General features: G+C 43.0%; 1 protein-coding gene across 1 annotated transcript in view; it reads left to right on the plus strand.

Moving 5' to 3' along the window:
- Positions 1 to 293: 293 nt before the first annotated feature.
- The window catches only part of CMC1 (C-X9-C motif containing 1), a 42,913-nt gene continuing 22,461 nt past the window's right edge, over positions 294 to 20,745 (plus strand). Inside the window, exons 1-2 of the mRNA XM_028751375.2 lie at positions 294 to 459; positions 9,385 to 9,477. Of these exons, the coding sequence (XP_028607208.2) occupies positions 297 to 459; positions 9,385 to 9,477 (256 nt within the window). The 5' untranslated portion in view covers positions 294 to 296. The remainder of the gene's footprint in view (positions 460 to 9,384; positions 9,478 to 20,745) is intronic.

The raw sequence follows: 20,745 nt of genomic DNA on the forward strand, positions 1-20,745 counted from the left end.
TCCCAACTGGTTTTAAGGGGCTCTCTAGGCGAGAATCTTGTCACGGTGACGTCACTATCGCTTTATCCTCCGAAGCTCCTCCCATTAAGAAGCCGGTCTGGAAGAGGCCGGCATTCGCCCCGCCCCAATAGGTAGAACCCCGCCTTTTTCTTCCCTAGCCTTCCGCGCGCACGCGCCCTCCCGCGCTGTTCGTTCGCCTCCTTCTCTTCCGCTTCCTCCCTCTCTTCGACGCGTGCGCCGTGATGCTGTCAGGCAGACGGGTAGCGCGCTGAAGCTTCGAATTCCGCAGCCGGCGCATGCGCCGAGAGAGTGTGTGCCTTAAAAAAAACAAAACCCCAAGGTTGAGGGACTATGACCATGTTGTTGCTGCCGCCGCGACTTCTGTAGCTACTGAGGTGCTTCCCTCCCCGACCCTAAAGCAGGGAAGCTGGTACATGGAGTCTGCCCCTGGTGCAGCAGGTAGGGGCGGTTGCTACCCCCTCCTCTTGACGTGCCCGGGACATGAGAGTGCAAGGGGGTTAGGCTGAGGAGCTGCCAGTCCAGACCCGTGAACTTGCTCCTTGGTTCACGTGTGAACCCTTGTTCACGGGTTTACCGCCGACTCAAGGGCTCCCAGCCCTCACGTGCTCTTAGTTCCCTTCGTTAATGAAATGGGTGTAGTTGTCTGACTTTTAAGATGATTGTTGAGATTCCTGCACTGCAAGGGGGTTGGACTAGATGGCCCCCCGGGATCCCTTCCAACTCTACAGTTCTATGATGAATGCCTCAGAAGGTTGTTCCACTTTTAAATTTAAATGTATGAAGAACACTCAACATTACCTCTACAAAATAGCCTGGTAGTGGGGCGTGTCATTTCAGGGGGCAAAACTTAATTTTTGCAAACTTCTTCAGTGAAGGGTCTTAAAAATATGGTGTTTTTTTTGAGGGGGGGGGGATTCAAATCTGCTCTTATTATTTTTTGTGTCCAAACAGTATTTAGCTTGGTAAATCTACATTTGGTGAAGAAGCACATAAACGGCTTTTGGAAAACCAAAGAACTTTAGTTTTACCTTCTGAAAATGTAAGGTAATGTTTAATATTAATATATAATATAACTGCAAGAATTTTTAATGATTTCTGTGCAGTTTTACACACATTTTACTTACCAAGCAAAAAAGCTAAATTATATTAATTTAACCAAAACATATTTTGAATTCCCAAGTCATGATACAACTTGTAAGCCCTCCTCATTTTTTGGGAATTTGAAAGTTGAAAAATTCAACATGCTTTACTGGTAAGGGCCTTCTTGGTAGTGGTTGTGGATTATGCTCCCCAGAAAGTTTTTTCTGTCTCCTACCTTGTTCGCCTTCTGATGACGGACATAGAATTTTTGTTTTCCCAAGCTTTTTAGATACTATTTTAATACTGCTATCTATTTTATGGATTTTGGTCTCTCTCACACACCCTGGTATTTATATTTTAACTGACTTAATCTTTTTCAAAACCACCTTGGGAATGTAGTTGTAGTGTAGCATTAAAATAAGTATAATACATAATAAGGTACACTTAGTAGTATTATCTTTTGTAATGCAGATAGTGGGACTGAGGCTAGAGAAAGGGGCTTACCTAGGGAGTTCATGGCAAAGGTAATACTTCCTGGTTGGTATAGCCCAGCTACACTATACCAGTTCTCAAGTGTACTAGATTGTGTTGGTGCTAAAAGGGAACAGTGAACTTGTCACTATACTTCAGGACTAGCTTGATCCTCTTTGTTGTTGTTTTTCAAATTATTTCTTAGGATTCATGGGCACATTTTATTTGCACTTTAGCAGTGGCCTTTGCTTATGATTCTTGCTACCACTACTGCTAGTTATATTTTGTACAAAGATGGCATGTAGGCAAACACACCTGGGAACATAGGAAGTTGTATTTCAGTAGGGCCAGTTTGTCTGTCTTTTGCCTGTAGGTTTGTTTGTTTATGGCATTTATAAGTTATCCTATAACAAGTTTTCAGGGTAGGGCTGGTTTTTGTATTGTTTCTTTGCATTTTCTCAATCATTTGCAACTGGTGTAGATAATCTTTAACTTGCATAACACCTTTCCTATAGTTTCATAACTTAATGGTTTTGCTATGTAAACCAATTGAGCCATTTGTTCCTATGTACAGTGGTACCTCAGGTTAAGTACTTAATTCGTTCCGGAGGTCCGTACTTAACCTGAAACTGTTCTTAACCTGAAGCACCACTTTAGCTAATGGGGCCTCCTGCTGCCGCCACGCCGCCGGAGCACGATTTCTGTTCTCATCCTGAAGCAAAGTTCTTAACCTGAAGCACTATTTCTGGGTTAGCGGAATCTGTAACCTGAAGCGTATGTAACCTGAAGCGCATGTAACCTGAGGTACCACTGTAAATAGCTTCAGGAAGGCAATTTTAATCTTGACCATGGTGTTTGGGTTTGGGTGGAAGTTAAATTCTCCTCATGCAGAGGTCTTGCCTACTGTACCTCACCCCAGCTTCCAGTTACTTTTTTAAAAAAATGACACATTAATTACATTCACAGAAAAAAGTTGCCTCTAGCTTTACTCTCATTTTGGCCTGTTAAAAATAACGATGATTAGCCTAAATCTAAGGGACTGATAAACAAACTCCTATTCGGTTTGCCTTCTATGGAAATAATATATCCCAGGAGAAGGGCTGGATGTAGCAGACCTCACAACTGGTCATCAGGATTTTCTTCACTCTTGAATCTCCAAAATATTTTATTAGCAGCTCTTACATCCCTATACAATATGCCTCACATTTGCCAACTTTTCTGTGTTATTTGACTCCCTTTGTATTTCAGTTCTATCTCGGATTATTTTTGCTGATATGAGGAATCATCTTGTTTCTAACTTAGAGAATCCGGATCAAAATGTATTGTACCCACTCTTGTCTAAAGCAGGATTTGATGGCTTCAAAACAATCAAGGCAGTTGACACCAAACTTAAATATGGTTAATACTACAGTATTTGAAACTGGTTTTAAAACACTGACTAATAGCAAACCCAGGCTAGCATTAACCGTAGCTATGATTAGTGCCCAGGTTTTAAATATGTTTAATATGCTGTGGGTTAAACCACAGAGCCTAGGACTTGCCGATCAGAAGGTCGGCGGTTCGAATCCCCACAATGGGGTGAGCTCCTGTTGCTCGGTCCCTGCTCCTGCCAACCTAGCAGTTCGAAAGCACGTCAAAGTGCAAGTAGATAAATAGGTACCGCTCCGGTGGGAAGGTAAACAGCTTTTCCGTGCGCTGCTCTGGTTCGCCAGAAGCGGCTTAGTCCTGCTGGCCACATGACCCGGAAGCTGTACGCCGGCTCCCTCGGCCAATAAAGCGAGATGAGCGCCGCAACCCCAGAGTCGGTCACGACTGGACCTAATGGTCAGGGGTCCCTTTACCTTTACCTTTTTAACATGGGGTGGGGAAATGACCACAGAAGAGGGGTGTTAATATAGTATGTAAGCCTGAGGCCTGCTTCTGACTCCTTACACCAGCACCCTAGTTGAGAACCACCCTGAGATGTACAGGTATAAGTCAGTAAAGGTAAAGGGACCCCTGACCATTAGGTCCAGTAGCGGATGACTCTGGGGTTGTGGCACTCATCTCGCTTTGTTGGCCGAGGGAGCTGGCGTACAGCTTCCGGGTCATGTGGCCAGCCTGACTAAGCCGCTTCTGGCGAACCAGAGCAGCGCACGGAATAATAATAATAATAATAATAATAATAATAATAATAATAATAATAATAAAAATAAAAATAAAAATAATAAAAAATTTTATTTATATCCCGCCCTCCCCAGCCGAAGCTGGGCTCAGGGTGGCTAACAACAAACAAAATAATCCAACATTCTAAAAACATTCATTATAAAATTAATTAGATCAAATTAAAATCAAATTAATGGCAACCATCAAGCAAAATTCTGTGCAGATTGCCAGAGGAGGGGGTCAGGCTGCACCCTGACCAAAGGCCTGGTGGAACAGCTCTGTCTTGCAGGCCCTGCGGAAGGATGTCAGGTCCACCATTTCCCTTCCCGCCGGAGCGGTACCCATTTATCTACTTGCACTTTGACGTGCTTTTGAACTGCTAGGTTGGCAGGAGCAGGGACCGAGCAACGGGAGCTCAGCCCGTCGCAGGGATTCAAACCGCCGAACTTCTGATTGGCAAACCCTAGGCTCTGTGGTTTAGACCACAGTGCCACCCACGTCCCGTAAGTCAGTATACCAATATAATAAATAATAATAGAAAAGCATAGACTGGGTTCAGCAGCACTGGCTGTACTCCTTTCTATTCTTCTCATCCAGAATCCAGCTACATGTTTTATGTTCATCGCTTAGCTCTCATGTTTATTTGTTTTGTTTTCCCCCTACTATAACAGTGTCATACCGGGGGGTGCAAACCTTCTCTCTCATGTTTTCACCTTTGCTAGAAAAACACTTTTTTATTTTTTGAGGAGTTCTACATGCCCGGTTCTGTCAAGGCACATTCTCACCTGTGGTTGGTGATGTGCTAATAAGTGTATGACTGATACATGGTTGCTGGAGATCTTCCTCCTGGGACCATTCTTTCCAGCAGCAATATGTGCTGAAAATGTTGTGCTTGGCTTTGGCAATGTTAAACTCCTTAAGTGACTGCCATTGCCACTTTACCTTCGCTGTCATGTATACCTATCTCTGCTTGAGGTTACAATGAAAGTGGTGATGGTGGTGTACTTATCATACAGAGAGAATGACGCTTTGCGTTTAAGAAAGTTGAGGAACATGTACTTTGCAAGCCAAAACACTCAAGTCTGAAATTCCCTGTAATTTGCTTGGTCTTACGACTTTCACTAATGCTGCAGTCCTTGGCATACATACTTAGGAAACAGGTCCTGGTAGGGAGCTCTCAGGTCTCAATGTGTCATTTCCTCTTCTCTTGCTGGAATTTGTTCTAGGAATCTCAGGAGGTGCTGTTTGCAACCAAGAGGACCCAGCTTTGCCTGGTGTGTCCCTGCATCCTTTCCTTGATTATCAGGGCCTCATCTCCTTATCTCAAGAGCTGCTAATTTGTGGCCCTCCCAGCCTTGCTGGTTTCCAACTTGCATCATCCCTGGCCACTTGCACCATCCCTGGCAGGACCTGACAGGAGCTGGGAGTCCCAACAACACTTGGAAAGCCACAGATTCTCTTACCCTTGCTTTAATCCATATCTAGGTAGTGTCTTGATTTGGAAGGGGTAATATAATGTGCCCTTGGTTTAGCAGCCTTTGAAGAGAATTTGGAAATGGCTTTCTATAGAAGGCTGCAGCAGGAATTGTAGCTTGTGCAAGGCTGGAAAACGAGGAGTGGGGACAGGGAATGGAAGGGCATCTGCTAGAAAAAGGGAAGCTCCATAGCCAGACACTGGAGAGACTTGTCAGGAATAAGCATGGACCAATGGTATCAAATAGTATGGGAAACAGCCTTATCAGAAAAACTAACCAACAAACTGACACAGGGACAAATAGAAGAAGACGCCTTCACCCCAGTTTGGTTCCCCTTTATCATATATACAGCCCAACAAGACAACAACAAGAATCCCCCGACAGCATACGAATCAATCTGTCTAACCTGATTCAAAAATACACACTCATACCCTGCTCACACACAAAAACAATTCTCACTACAGACAACCAAAGACAACCAACCACACCCTAAGCCACACCCCACCTCTTTCACCACCAAGGAAATACAACAAGTGAATTGTAAGAGAACCCATACAAGTAACACTGACACAACCCTTCACACACGCTAAGTAGAATAATAGAAGCATAACCACCCCCCCACCCCACCTGCCACTCCGTCCTTCACCTCTTCCTCTTTCTTTCTTTCTTTCTTTCTTTCTTTCTTTCTTCTTCCTCCTCCTCCTCCTCCTAATCGTTTAAACCAAATCATAAACCAAGAACTCATACCGTTGACCACTGATAATGAAACATATGTTGTGGATATTTTCCCACATTTATTGTGCTATTTTTGTGATATACAAATGACATGAAAAAATATGGTATACTTATTTGTATAACATCATTCTTGTTTATAAAACCCAATTAAAACAGCAAAAAAATAAATAAAATGGGAAGGCTGGCATATCGAACAACAGTATTCCACACTGCAACATTTTGTTGTGGATGTAACTTGCATTTAATTGCTGTATTTACTGATTGAAGGTTCAACCACATAGAAAAATTGGCTTGATGTGGAAGGAGGGTAACTGTTCTAGATAAAGTTCCCTTTCCCCACACACCCCAGGCTCGCTGTATTGATTAGCATTAGAATTTGATGGGGAGAGCTTCTCAGGGTTTTAACCGCCTATGACAAATCTGGACATGCGTTTCCAGTTCACCCTCCAATTGATCGGTTCGGAAAGAAGTCAGAGGTTAAGTATAGTGTGCCACTCCAGGGGATATGATAGGATGCTGTGTAATTAAGGTGGCTAAACTTGGCCTTCTACATGCATGGCTCAGAGTGGATTTGTTTGGTGTGTGTGTTGTTGTTGTTTTTTTAAAAAAAAACTTTGCAAAGGGCAAGAAGAGAATGCATGGCTGTAAAATGTAGTTTCTGTGCAACAATATTTTCTCTGAAGCTCCTATAATTCCCAGGGGGCTGTCTGATCTGCCATCTCTCAGCAGTTAAGCTGGCTATTCTGAGATGACTGTAGATAAAACAGGTCAGATGAAACTACTTGCAGAAACAACTCTCCCCCTTCTCTACTGATTATATTGTTTTGTATCCGAATTAGTCAACATCTATAGTTGCGCTCTCCCTCTGTTCATGTTTTTACTTTTATGTTTCCCCAAAATGTTAAAGAATTGGTTCAGAATCTGATCCCCAACCTACAAGAATATAAGCATTGTGACTTTTTTTTTCTTTTTAGCAAACATGCTTGTCAGTATTCTCATAATCCAGTACTGCTATATTGCAAGAACACATGAGCCCCAAAGCAAAATGTAAGATAACAGATTCAGCCAGTGAAAAAGGTGAAAATTGACTTCAAGGTGATGATAGAATAGTGAGAAGTTAAAGCTTTGAAATTTTTTCCCTGGTGTTGTCATCCTTACTCTCTCTCTTAATTTAAATTGATGCGAATCTAAGGTAGTACAATCTCAACATTTGGAACTTATGGAAAACACAAATGTATACAATTTTCTGGGCTATTTTTAGAAACAAACCTACATAAAAGCAGCTAAAGGAACTACTAAAGGAACCAATCCTGCGTATGTTTCAGTTGCTGGGAAATTTCCCTGAATTCAGTGGGGCTTACTCCCAGGAAACACTGCATAGGATTGTACCAAGCTGCATAGTGGTTAATAGAATGAGAGTTTCACGGTTCTAATAAGCCACTCATATGTAGCAATTTCTGCCTACCATTAACTTCTGGCCTGTTTTATCAGAATGCTGTTTGCAGGTTTTTCTTTGTCAAGGAGAAGAGCTAATGTCCCCTAATATGCAACCTTTTTTTCCAGGTACAACTGCTAAACCCTTTCTTCTTCTTTAGTTAATTTTTATTGAAAGTTTTCAACATAAAATACAATAAAAGTCAAACTAGATAAAGAAAAGAGGAAACAAAAAAGAATTAAAGGCCTTTCATCACAGTTATATCATATCCTTTATCCACACACAGAAAGGTAGGCCCTCCCAGCTCCCACCTGGGAGACCCTATTTTACCCTGCCTCTCAAACAGGGACCACCATCTTCCAACTGTTACCTTCCTGTGGAACAAGGCACGAGTGCTAAATTGATGTTTGGAATGATTAATGGACCGGGTGAAGGTTGCTAAGCTGAAGCTCAGTCCTGAAAAGACAGTATTGATGGGTAGTTCATATGTTTTGGAAGTTGGTGTTCAACCTGCTCTGAATGGGATTGCACTCCCTTTAAAGTAGGGGTGGCTAACCTGTGGCCCACCAGATGTTGCAGGACTGCACATCCACATCATTCCTGACCATTGGCCATGCTGGCTGGCACTGATGGGCACCGGAGTCCAACAACATCTGGAACACCACTGGTCTTCAGGATCAGGCCTGCAGTCTTAAATGCTGATTGCTCCAACTCTGCCATTGGAGACTTCATGGCATGCTGCACCTTTTACCAGGTTAAGGAAGTACACCAGCTGCAACCCCACCGAGGTAGAGATAGCCTGGCCACTTGTCACCCATGGCTTGGTAACCTCCAAATTAGATTAGTGCAGTGCGTTATATGTCTCACCAATCTGTCAATCAGTTTTTGTGCGCAAACTGAAAATGCTTTAAAAACAATGCTTTGCATGTGTCATATTAGCTACAGCAGGGATGGGGAACCAGTGGCTCTTAATATGTTTGTGGACTACAACTCCCATCACCCCAGGCCAATGCATGTGATAGTTTGAGGCTGATGGGTGTTGGAGTCCCAACTGCAGCTGGAGGGATCATAGATTCTCCACCCCTGAGCTGAAGTGATGGAAAGGTTATCGTTCCTGGGTCTCATATTGTGAAGTTATCTGCTGTTCTTTATTTCTATAAAGATGAAAGTTATAATGCTGCTTTTTCTGTGTGATTGGTTCATATTCCTAAAACCTGCTTATGAATATGCGTATTGCTATGAGCCAGTGTGGTCAACTAGTTAGATTAGTGCAGGGATCCCCAAACTTGGCCCTCCAGATGTTTTGGGACTACAACTCCCATCATCCCCGACCACTGGTCCTGTTAGCTAGGGATGATAGGAGTTGTAGTGCCAAAACATCTGGAGGGCCAAGTTTGCCTATGCCTGGATTAGTGGAATGGGGCTATGGCGAATGGAATTCAGATCCTGGTCACTGAACAGCCTTGGACATGTTAGCCCTTCAGAGGATAAGATGGGAATGACCCTGGCATGTCAGACTCCTTAGGCATATTGTTTGCAAATACAGCAAAAGAAGGTATTGGGTGGGAGTCAAATAAGTTGTTCTGTGCTTGGAATGAGATCCATTCACATGGCAGGACTTCCCCTTCTGCTCCCCGCACATACCACCGGATGCTGCCTAGATCACTTTGCGGTTTGCTCTCAGTCCTCCACAACAGAAAATTATGTGGGAAGACATGCAGGAGAAGGAGGGGGTGGGAATTCTATTGTACAAGCAGACTTTCTATGTTGAATTCCACCCATTGTCATCTTCAGTGTTACCTTGATATATTTTCCAGTGGAAACCCAGCCAGATGGGTGGGGTATAAATAATAAATTATTATTAAATTATTATTAATTGTTGATAGTAGGACGTTATATACATACATGTGTTTTGTTTCAGAACTCCGGATGTATTAACATCCCTTCTAAACAGCATTCTTGTTCTTTCAGTTCACCTGCGACTTGCCATCTAAACATAGAAATATTTTTGTTCTCTTGCAGAGGAGCCACAGCTCAGGCACGTAGAAAAGGATGTTTTGATTCCAAAAATGATGAGAGAGAAGGCCAGGGAACTATGTTCTGATAAAGTACAAGGTGAGAGTGAAATTCATCAAAATACGAAATCTAATCACTTATGTGACCTGAATTTTATCATTTTCCAAGCTGTCATAGGAGCAGTGATCATAGGTGTGTGATTTTTATCTCTCTTCTTTATTGCATGCTCAGTACTATGCATTGTAGAATGCTGGGCTGAAATAATTTGCTGAAAAGGGTTTGCTGCAACGTGGGCACCATACTGAAGAAAGGAAGCATTCCGTACTTTTCTTTGGGAGGGATAAAGACAGGATCATAACAATGACTGCAACACAAAATAGATTAAAAGAAATTAGGCATGCTGTTGGGCTGAACCTAGTGGTAAACATCAATGGCAAATATTCTCATTTAATTTGCACTGAAGGGCCAGGATATTGTTCCCAGCTACCTTGATTGCCAGAAATCTGGAAATCTGTGGGCATGTGCACTTGCTTGCAAACTCCTAAACAGCTTAGGGTGTACCCTTGTTTCTTCACCCCCACTGCTTTTCCTTTTAGTGCAGTGGTGCCTCGCAAGACGAAATTAATTCGTTCCGCAAGTCTCTTCGTCTTGCGAGTTTTTCGTCTTGCGATGCACGGTTTCCCATAGGAATGCATTGAAAATCAATTAATGCGTTCCTATGGAAACCGCCTTCAGACCAGGTCCGGGGACAGTCTGTCCCCCGACCTCTTCTGAAGGCTGGGGGGGGGGGACAAGGGCTTTTCTTCCCACCCCCAGCATTTTAAAAAACCCCGGGACAGCGGAGGACTTCTCCGCTGTCCGGGGCGATCTTAAAATGCTGGCGGGCGGCATTTTAAAATCGCCCCGGGACAGCAGAGGACTTCTCCGCTGTCCGGGGCGATTTAAAAGCCCCTGGGAAGGCAGGCAGGGGGGACAAAGACTTTTGCCCCCCGCCAGCCTTCAGAAGAGGTCCCGGGAAGGCAGGCAGGGGGGAACAAAGACTTTTGCCCCCCGCCGGCCTTCAGAAGGTGTTCCCGCCCCGCCGCCCGGCTTCGGAGCATCGTTCCAAAGCCGGGCGGCGGGAGGAGGCGTTCCCGCCCCGCAGCCCGGCTTCGGAGCATCGTTCGGAAGCCGGGCGGCGGGAGGAGGTGTTCCCGCCCCACCGCCCGGCTTCGGAGGAGCCTTCCGAAGCCCGGCGGCGGGAGGAGGTGTTCCCGCCCCGCCGCCAGGCTTCGGAGGAGGTCCGAGGACAGTGGGGAAGACGCGCTGCGCTTCCCCGCTGTCCCGGAGATTTCCCTATGGGCTGTCGTCTTGCGAAGCAAGCCCATAGGGAAATTCGTTTTGCGAAGCGCCTCCAAAACGGAAAACCCTTTCGTCTAGCGGGTTTTCCGTCTTGCGAGGCGTTCGTCTTGCGGGGCACCACTGTGTCTGTATAACAACACAATGGCATATTTGCAGAGAAGTGACATCATAATTTTTGAAGTTGTCAGATGCTTCAATTCACCTGGAATCACTAACCCAGTTCTATACTACAACTCTCATTGAGGCAAACACATAATGGTCAGGTACCTTAGAAGAAGCTGATTAGGGTTATCCAGTATTATGGCATCTAAAATTCAATTGGAGCGGTCTGGAGAATGCTGTTGTACGCTGCATTGCACCCGTGCATGTCGGGCCATGAAAGATCCTCCTTCACAGGCATTGATAATCTTCAGATTGAAGGTGGAGGAGATTCCAGTGGCTGCCAGAAATGTATCTCCCTTTGCAGAAAGCATGCTGGAAGCTCTTTAAGAGCAGGAACCTGCTTATATTTTGCCTCTTTGAATTCTGTAAGGAGCCATATACACAGTCAGACCTGTATAAAATGATAATAACTGGCAGAGATCTAAAATAATAAAGTCTGTATTTTTCTTTGTTGCCTTTAGTTAACACTGAGCTTTATACAAGTTAAATTTGATTTATAATAGTGCATGGCTTTTGAGGGAACGAGAAAATGGCATAAGACTCTCACCTCTGCATTCAGCTAAACTGCCAACGTGCAGAGCAACTCCCCATATGTTTTGGAATTGCAGGGGAAAGAGGTGTGATGTTGTGAAAATTGCAAAATAACCTAAGTCCTGTGAACAGGAGAAAAATAGAGAGGCTGAAAGCATTCACTCAGGGGAAGTAGGTCATATAACTGGGGGTAGTTCCTGTACTTCCAGACGTTGTAGCTGTTACCTTGGGTATGCAGATCAGCATAAAGGACAATCAGTGATTTGAGACCTTAAAACTATTTCAAGTATTTATCATTGAAACTTTTGACACTTAAAGAACTTGGGAACATGATTCACTGTGGTGTTGGCGTATGAAGAATAGAAATAGCTCTGTACTATAATGCTTTTAATATGAGCCAAATAAATTGTGTGTGCATTGGATAATTCATTTGATTTGTCAGAAGAAAAGCCAGTAACACACTTTTGAGAGTTGTGCCATGTTTAACAGAAAGCAAAAGAACAATCATGCTTCTACTGAAATTACATATTCAAGACACTGTTACAATTCATTGACTTTTTGACTTAACATCTGTGGTGTGTTTTTTCAAGGTTACCCAGACAAAGTAAGATTGTATTCTGTTGTTTAATGCACAATAAATATTGCCAGGTTAAGTACTTAAGGATAACTGAAAGTAGAATCTTTGAAAGAATAATTAAATTAAATGTACATTTTTAGGTATGGAAATCTTAAATGCTTTGCTTGGTGGTATTTATTGTGCATATAAGATTGTTCCTAAATATTTAATTTTTATCCTGGTGTGTGAATATTATGCTTAGCATACCATATTGAGTATAAATCCCAATTATACTAATCAGTGGGAGCTTAACCATTGACTTTGATAAGATAAAGATTTCCAGAGGGGCAGCCATGTTTATTTATTAATTAAATTTTTATATCACCCTAGTCCCTTGTAGCAAAAAAACAACAGTTTTGTGGTACCTTAAAGACTATGACATTTTCTGGTGGCATAAAATATTGGTGGGTGGTATCGAGAATGGTATTCTGGAGTTAGCCGCTGCCTTGTGGGGCATCTTTGGGAGAAGAAAAGGCTAAGGAGTAAGCCCTACAGCAATCCAGAGGGGAATCACTAAAACGGTTGGATGGTATCTTGTATGCCTCCTTCCAGGAGCTCCTGCAGCCAAGCTGGTGCCAACTCTGCTTTCCTCTGCTCTGCTTTCCTTTGGACCATGCCAGTGAGGCCGAGAGGGCAATATTGCCGCCTGGGCATCCCAGGACCTGTACACACTGCCCAGGCTTGTGCCCCTAAGGCAGGTCTAGCTGCCCCTAAGGAGGTCACTTCACGGCAGCTAGAACAGTGGTTTGACTTCATGCCTGGAGGTGTACTCCATTGTCTCTCAAGACAGATGGATGCCAATCTCTCTGGGTGGGTGTATACAGGCATACTTTCTCTAGTCATCAAGACTTCATCCTAAAATTATTACCCCAATTTTCTGCTGACATCATGAAGGGAACTTATCAGGAAAATATGTGTAGCTTTGAAGTAAGCTACCTCCCTCTTCCCTGAAAAACCTGTTCCCTAACAGTTAGGTGACCCTTGGTGAATATTGTGTTGCCAAGGGGGAAGTTGGGCAGATATTGACCCTCTGTGTGAGTAAAACAGCAACTTAAGATCCAAGCCATTGTATAGGTAAAGGTAAAGGTACCCCTAACTGTTAGGTCCAGTCGCAGACGACTCTGGGGTTGCGCGCACATCTTGCTCTATAGGCCGAGGGAGCCAGCGTACAGCTTCCGGGTCATGTGGCCAGCATGACTAAGCCGCTTCTGGCAAACCAGAGCAGCGCACGGAAACGCCGTTTACCTTCCCGCCGGAGCGGTACTTATTTATCTAATTGCACTTGATGTGCTTTTGAACTGCTAGGTGGGCAGGAGCTGGAACTGAACAATGGGAGCTCACCCCGTCGTGGGGATTCAAACTGCCGACCTTCCGATCAGCAAGCCCTAGGCTCTGTGGTTTAGACCACAGCGCCACCCGTGTCCCTAAGCCATTGTATGTTCCATACTAAATACAGTGGAACCTCGGTTGTCAAACGTAATCTGTTCCGGAAGACGTTCGACTTCCAAAACGTTCGACAACCGAGGCACAATGGGTGGTCGGTCAATTTCAATGGAGAAAATGGAGAAACACGCCTCAGAAGCCCTTTGACTTCCGAGGTGCGTTCGAAAACAAGCATTCACTTCCAGATTTTCTTCGTTCAGGTTCCGAATCATTCGGCTTCTGAGATGCTCGAAAACCGAGGTTCCACTGTACTGGTTGGTTTCATGTGACAATAACATGAATGTATGTATGAATGCATGAATGTATGCTGTCTCTAACACTGATTTTGCTGTTCATTGAAAAGTTACATTCTTATTCCCAACTGCATTGCAATCTGTTAAGAAAGCTATGGAATATTGAATATAGGTGTTCATATAATTGTGATACATTGTTAAATCCACAGTATTCCAAGCTTGCACTTCCACATATGTTACTTGATTGTGTTGCCTAGGTGTGACTAAAACACAAACAAGGAGAACTCCCTTTCTGTATATTTTTATTAATCTGATTACTCTGCTGCAAACAGTCCTTTCATTTTCTCCTTTCATTCATTAATGTATTGAGCCAACTTTGTTTACAGGGTCTGTCTCAGATTTAGACTCTCGATTCAAGTATATGTAATTTGTACATTAATTATTTTCTTTTTAAACTAGCATTTCAGTGCAAGAACGTTCAGATTCCACTCAGGGATAATCCTTGGTGCACTCTGCACTAGTGAGTATGCAAACATGGTCTCACCTTTTCCTGTGCTAGGTAGGCTCACTTTCACTAAAGCCTGAATATCCAGGTTACAGCAATTATTTGGCACGTTTTCGATAAAGTGGGGAAATAGGCTTTTGTGTATCTCTGCACCTGATGACTCTTTGGAGACTTTCACATGTGCACAGTCTGCTGTGGCCTGTCTTCTGAAGGAGAGAGATCAGAAGCTCATTACGCCTGTCTTCAGTCCACTGGCTTCTGTTGCCGTGCAGACTCTGTTGAAGGCACTGATGAAGACCTGTAAAGCCCAGCACCCCATCCTCCCGCCCTGTGATCAACCATGATGATCTTTAAGCCAGCCAGCACTATTATCTTAGATATGGAGTGGGTGGTGCTGTGGTCTAAACCACTGAGCCCCTTGGGCTTGCCGATTGGAAGGTTGGCGGTTCGAATTAGTGCCACGGGGCGAACTCCCGTTGCTCTGTCCCAGTTTCTGCCAACCTAACAATTCAAAAGCATACCAGTGAAAGTAGATAAATAGGTACTGCTGCGGTGGGAAGGTATACAGCATTTCTGTGCGCTCTGGCACTCGTCATGGTCCTCCTTGCGCCAGTAGCGGTGTAGTCATGTTGGCCACATGACCCGGAAAGCTGTCTGTGGACAAACACGGCTCTCTTAGCCTGAAAGGTGAGATGAGTGCCACACCTCATAGTCGCCTTTGACTGGATTCAACCGTCCAGGGGTCATTTACCTTTTTTTTACCTACATAGAATCATAGAGTTGGAAGGTACCACAAGGTTCATCTAGACTCCCAAGATAGGGCTCAAACCTTTGACCCTGAGTTTAAAAGTGCCATGCTTTACTGACTGGCTGATTCGGAAAAAAATATTGGGGAAGCTTTAGGTTGTACTGATCCATATTATTTGTAGGCATGCATTCAGACCAGCCTTTGCTTAAATTAACGTAATATTTTCCATTTGATGGGGTAAATAAAATGAGAAGATAGAGAGAGCAAATTAGGTGAGAAAACAAAAAAATCCTTTTTGCTTGGGGTTCCTGCTAACTAGAAAGTCTTGATAGTTAATCTAGGAAAACGGTTTGGAAATTGTGGTCACCTGGTGTCTTCTGGAACAGTTTAAGAGAGCTCCGAATGCTGGGAATCATTTTAAACACATGGCAAACAATGCTAATGTTGGACAGTCATTCCCTAGGATACCCAAATAATACATTATTTTCTACTTGGGTTTTGTCCTCAAGAATTGGTTATTGACATTGGGGGTGGAGTGTTAAAGAAAATCATGATGGGATTCATAAGGAGAGTTTATTTCTATTGTTATTAGTTCTTCGTTGATGAAATGTCCACATTTTAATAAAAGCAAGTGTATTCTGAATATTTAAAGTGTGCAATTGTGATAGTCATAGATCTATGGATTGCAGAATAACCCCATACAGTTACAAATACTTGGCCAAGCCGAACAGCTATAATTAGGAAAGTATTCTGGCAAAGGCTGTTTCCAAATGCCACCATTCTTCCTCTCCCCAGGGACAGCATTGATACTTAGTAAAGTTGATGGGATGAAACACCACTTCGGGCTTTCCTAAAGTAGAGTAAGGCCAATGTCAACCATTGTTTTAGTAATACACACTTAATCAACAGTCCACTAGTAGCTGGGATCTTATCTGTCCCTCTAGGGGCCACCTGCACCAGAGCATGACCCTTGCACCTGACACATCAAGCTCCATAAAAGGAAAGCAATTCCAAATCCTTGGGCAGATGTTGGCACTGCCTGTTTAAATGCCCAAGGACACCTGGAAAAAAAACACTTTATAAATGTCTTGTGTTCTCTCATCAGAAACACAGATAAGGAAATGTGTGAAATACTTAGTAGCATCATGCTGGGATAGGTTTATGCCCATCACTTCTACTCTCTATTAATTAAAAAAAAAGGACCAGGTTCTATTAACTGAACATAATATGTGTCGGAGGCTAAGGCAGAGGAAATGTCTTGGCACAAGAACATGGGGATCTAAAGTGCCGTTAACACAGTTTGATGCGAGGACTTGAGGTGCTAAAAGAGCCGGAGTAATATAGTTTAGAGTGTCAGGCTACGAACTGGGGAAGCTTGAGTTCAAATCCCCACTTAACCATGAGGGTCACTGGATAGTACTGGACCACTCTCTATCTCTCAGCCTAGCCTACCTTGTATGGTCCTTGTAGGGAAAGAATGGGAAATGGAGAGCACCATGTAAAGGTAAAAGGTAAAAGACCCCTGGACAGTTACATCCAGTCAAAGGCGACTATGGGGTTGCGGCGCTCATCTTGCTTTCAGACCGAGGGAGCCGGCATTTGTCCACAGATAGCTTTCCGGGTCATGTGGCCAGCATGACTACACCGCTACTGGTGCAATGGGACACCATGATGGAAACCAGAGTGCATGTAAACACCGTTTACCTTCCTGCCGCAGCGGCACCTATTTATCTACTTGCACAGATGTGCTTTCGAATTCATAGGTTGGCAGGAGCAGGGACAGAGCAACGGGAACTCACCCCTTTGCAGGGATTCGAACTGACAGCCTTCTGATTGGCAAGCCCAAGAGGCTTAGTGGTTTAGACCCTAGAGCACCATGTATGCCACCTTGAGCTCCTTAGAAGGATATTAATTTAATTAATAAATATTTTGAGAGCCTGAGATACTAGTGCATTAGCAAGCTGCTTTGAAAAAAAAACACAACCCTGTAAATTCACTTCCACATTTACTGTTACTTTGGTTTATCATTTATTCAATACAGTAATGCCACAGTTTATCTGCATTTAACTGTGCCCATTCAGCTTTATGTGGTTGGCAAGATAGTTTTAGAAAAGGGGCAGGCGTCCAGGGTAAAAATACATTGGCAATCCCATCTGCCATTGGACCCACTGTGCTTTGACTATTATGTGATTTTGGCTTTAGATGCGATCCCCCAAATGTAACCCCCATGTAAGTTGCAGGCTTACTGCATTGCAAAATGCTCAACTGATTTTATTTTATTTTTTGAACCAAGCAATGCATTGTCTGCTATTGCAGATTCCCTCTTAATTTTCAGAGTGTGCTTTAAATGAAATACTAGTGGGGGCATCACTATCACTCTTTTGTTTCATTCTAATTCTGTTTTTATAAAGTATGGGATTAAAGAGCGGAGATGAAAGTGAAAGGCAGTATTTTTCCATAGTTTAGAAAGATGCACATGACTGGCATGAGCCGAAGTGAGACTCAGGCCTGCGCTATTCACACACTTCATGAGTATCAGTTTTCCTGAGTCTCATTTTGTTGTGTTTTCTTGTCTAGAGATCTTGGTTTGTCATAGACTCTGGTCAGGTTCAAAGCTAACCAATTTCAAGCCATAGTTTATGAAGCTGGCTTGTTAAACTGACAGCATGTTTGGCTATACACTAAATATTTCACATGTAGCCGTTTGAACTCCCTACCAGTAGCTTCATGCTACATATCTGCATTTATCATTACATCATGCAATTCAGGGAGCATAGTGAAATAAACTCGTATAAACACATCTCATCTTATGAGTAGACAATGGTATGTGCTAAAGCTTCAGTGTGCATTCTTCGATACAGTATTGTAATGTGTGAAGCATCCTAGAGAAACTGTGTGAAAACTATACTTCAGAGAGAATTCCTTATGCTGTGGGTGATATCACCTTCTGCATTAAACAGTTATATGTCGCTATGGTTCATTTGGATATTTGCGTTCATTGATGGAGAAAACCTAGATACTCATAGGCCAGTATTAGGGATTCCAAGGAAAGTTGGTTGAAATGAAAGGTGTGGCTGAGCAGAGATTTTCCCTGTTTGGTTTTTCCATGTCATTTCAACCCAGCTGATCGCAAGAAATGGGTCAGGCAGCTAACATTAACACCGCAACTGCATGTATTTTTTCCCCTTAAAGGGAATGGAACAGCTTTTGCGAGGACAAAGAGAAATGAAATCACTTTCAGTGAAAGAAAGAGGCCTCATTATAGCCACCAACAGCAGTTATTGACAGCTACACTTCCTATTAACAAGGAGCATTTAAGAGTTTGGCTGTTGGATCTTTGGACTTGATCTAATTTGCTAGCATTAATTAGTTTCTTTTGAGCACAGACACTTGGTGCTCACAGCTATAGATTTAGATGACTAATTAGGACAGAAAATTGAACAGAATGGGGTAAGGCATTAACCTTCAACCATTACCAGCTGGGGCTCTTTTAAAGACGACAAAGTCCAAATGCTTCCTATTCATATAAGGAGTATCCTAATGAATATCAATTTCAGCCAGGTTGCCTTATTCCTATCAGCACTGTCTTAAATTTTATATTACCTTCAATAAAGTTTTAATTGCATCTCTCTCATTATCCAGATTTTTAGTGTAATGTCCAAAGAAGGCAAGCATGATGGCAGATTAACTTGTATCTCCTCAATTATCTCTCATTTTGGTTCTTTAAACAATTGACATTGGTCTAGGGCTTTAACCAAGACTTGAATAATTTGGGGTCAATATGCCATTACTATCTTAATCATTATAATGTAGGTAGTTAAGCCATCAAGTTAAAACACCGCCATTAACTGAGAGGTGTTTAATCCTGACACATTCCCTGAATATATTTGCATTAATATCCGCAGCAAGAACTCTGATACAACCAACTCCTGAGGCTTAAACAGTAGCTTGCTAATTAAGTACATCTTTATCATTAGCTATTCTAATGATATGCGAGCAGTGTGGTGATGTGTTAACATGAGTATCTAGGTTCAGGAGCAGGAATATTCTTTGGGCCCATAAACAACATGCATCCTGTACATGCTTACATGAAAGTAAGTCTTCATTGAGTCCCATGGGTACATCATAAGATTGGTTTGTAAGAACTGACAGACTCACATCCATAGAAGAACAATACTGTGTCCTTTAAGAGAGAAGGTATTGAAATCTTCTCAATTTCCCCAGTGAGACTTCTCAAAGAGCTTGTGTGTTTTAGATGACACTGATGCTGGTAGATTCTTCCACACTGAAGAAGGCTGGGGGAAAGTTCAAACTTTCTCTGTTTCTTATTCAGTAACATCTTTGGAAAATAGTTGCTGACATGTAAGACTGCTTTTCTAGGACGACTTCTGGAATATAATCTAGGCCGGTGGTGGCCAAACTCAGCCCTCCAGCTGTTTTGGGACTACATTTCCCATCATCCCTGACCACTGCTCCTGTTAGCTAGAATGATGGGTGTTGTAGTCCCAAAATAGCTGGAGGGCCAAGCTTGGCCACCACTGATCTAGGCTGTTCCTTGTGTCCTGTGTATTGCTGCCATTATGATCTTTCTAGGAGATAAATGGGTTTTAGTCCTGCTAAGAAGGGAAGCAGGGTTTCAGTCAAGGTCAGAACTTCATAGATGCTCCATAGTGTTTCAGTGGATGGAGAAAAACTGGTGGCCAGGTTCAGAGTGCTTTTAAAAGGGATGAAAATCTTTGCCTTTCAGATAATGGTCATCATGCTGAGATGACCACCATCACTGTGTCATCTAGGTTTTAGAGTTCAGTGTCACTGCTTCATCTCTGGTTTTAAAATCCCCAAACATGTGCCACAGCTTGTAACCTTTATTTTTGACCCAAGTATGTATTTTCCTCTGATTTCTCTTTACTTTCACTGATGTTGATTAATGCCTGTGGTTCTTTCAGAAGACTTTGCTGTTAAGGTGCTTGGGCTTTCAGTTGATGCTTAGGACAAAAATTGAGTTTCATACATAGAATTATATTTCTAAATCCATTAAGAATGTGATGCAAAGAGAGATAGCTCAATTTTAAAAAAAACATTAAAATATAATAATAATAATTTTTTATTTATACCCTGCCCATCCCGGTTCAGAAAACCAGGCTCAGGGTGGCTAACAACAAATTTAAAACACTTAATTGTGATACAACAAAAAACAGCATAAAATACAATATAAAAGTGTGAAAAACAATAAATGCAAAGTTCTAAAATCAAAGTTCTAAAATCAATTTAGGGGAAAATCCATCCAATAAACATTAGATGATCACCAGGGCTAGCTGGCTAAATTGGTCCTATTTGGGCCAGCAAGGAGGCCAGGGGAGAATTAGCTGTGGGATCTCAGAGCGGGTAATCTTCATAAAAGGGGAGGGGGAGGGAAGGAAGGGGAATAAAATATCAGGATAAATTCAAATTGAAAGCCAGGCAGAATAGCTCTGTTTTACAGGCCCTGCAGAAGGAGGTTAAATCCTGCAGGGCCCTGGTCTCATGGGACAGAGCATTCCACCAGGTCGGAGCCATCACTGAGAAGGCCCTGGCCCTGGTGGAGGATAATCTGACTTCCTTAGGGCCCGGGACCTCTAAGGGCTATACGTTGATTCAATAAATCAGCAGTGGCTCAAAAGGGCAGGGTGTGTGTGTGTGCTGAGAAGCATAAGGATTGAAGGCACTACTTTCAAAGGAAGGTGGATGAATGGGGGATATTGCTCCCGGAGCTCCTCCACATTCTCTCTTACAATGTCTCTTCTTCCTG

The sequence above is a fragment of the Podarcis muralis genome, chromosome 12, assembly GCF_964188315.1.
Source record: "Podarcis muralis chromosome 12, rPodMur119.hap1.1, whole genome shotgun sequence".
NCBI classification, from domain to species: domain Eukaryota; kingdom Metazoa; phylum Chordata; class Lepidosauria; order Squamata; family Lacertidae; genus Podarcis; species Podarcis muralis.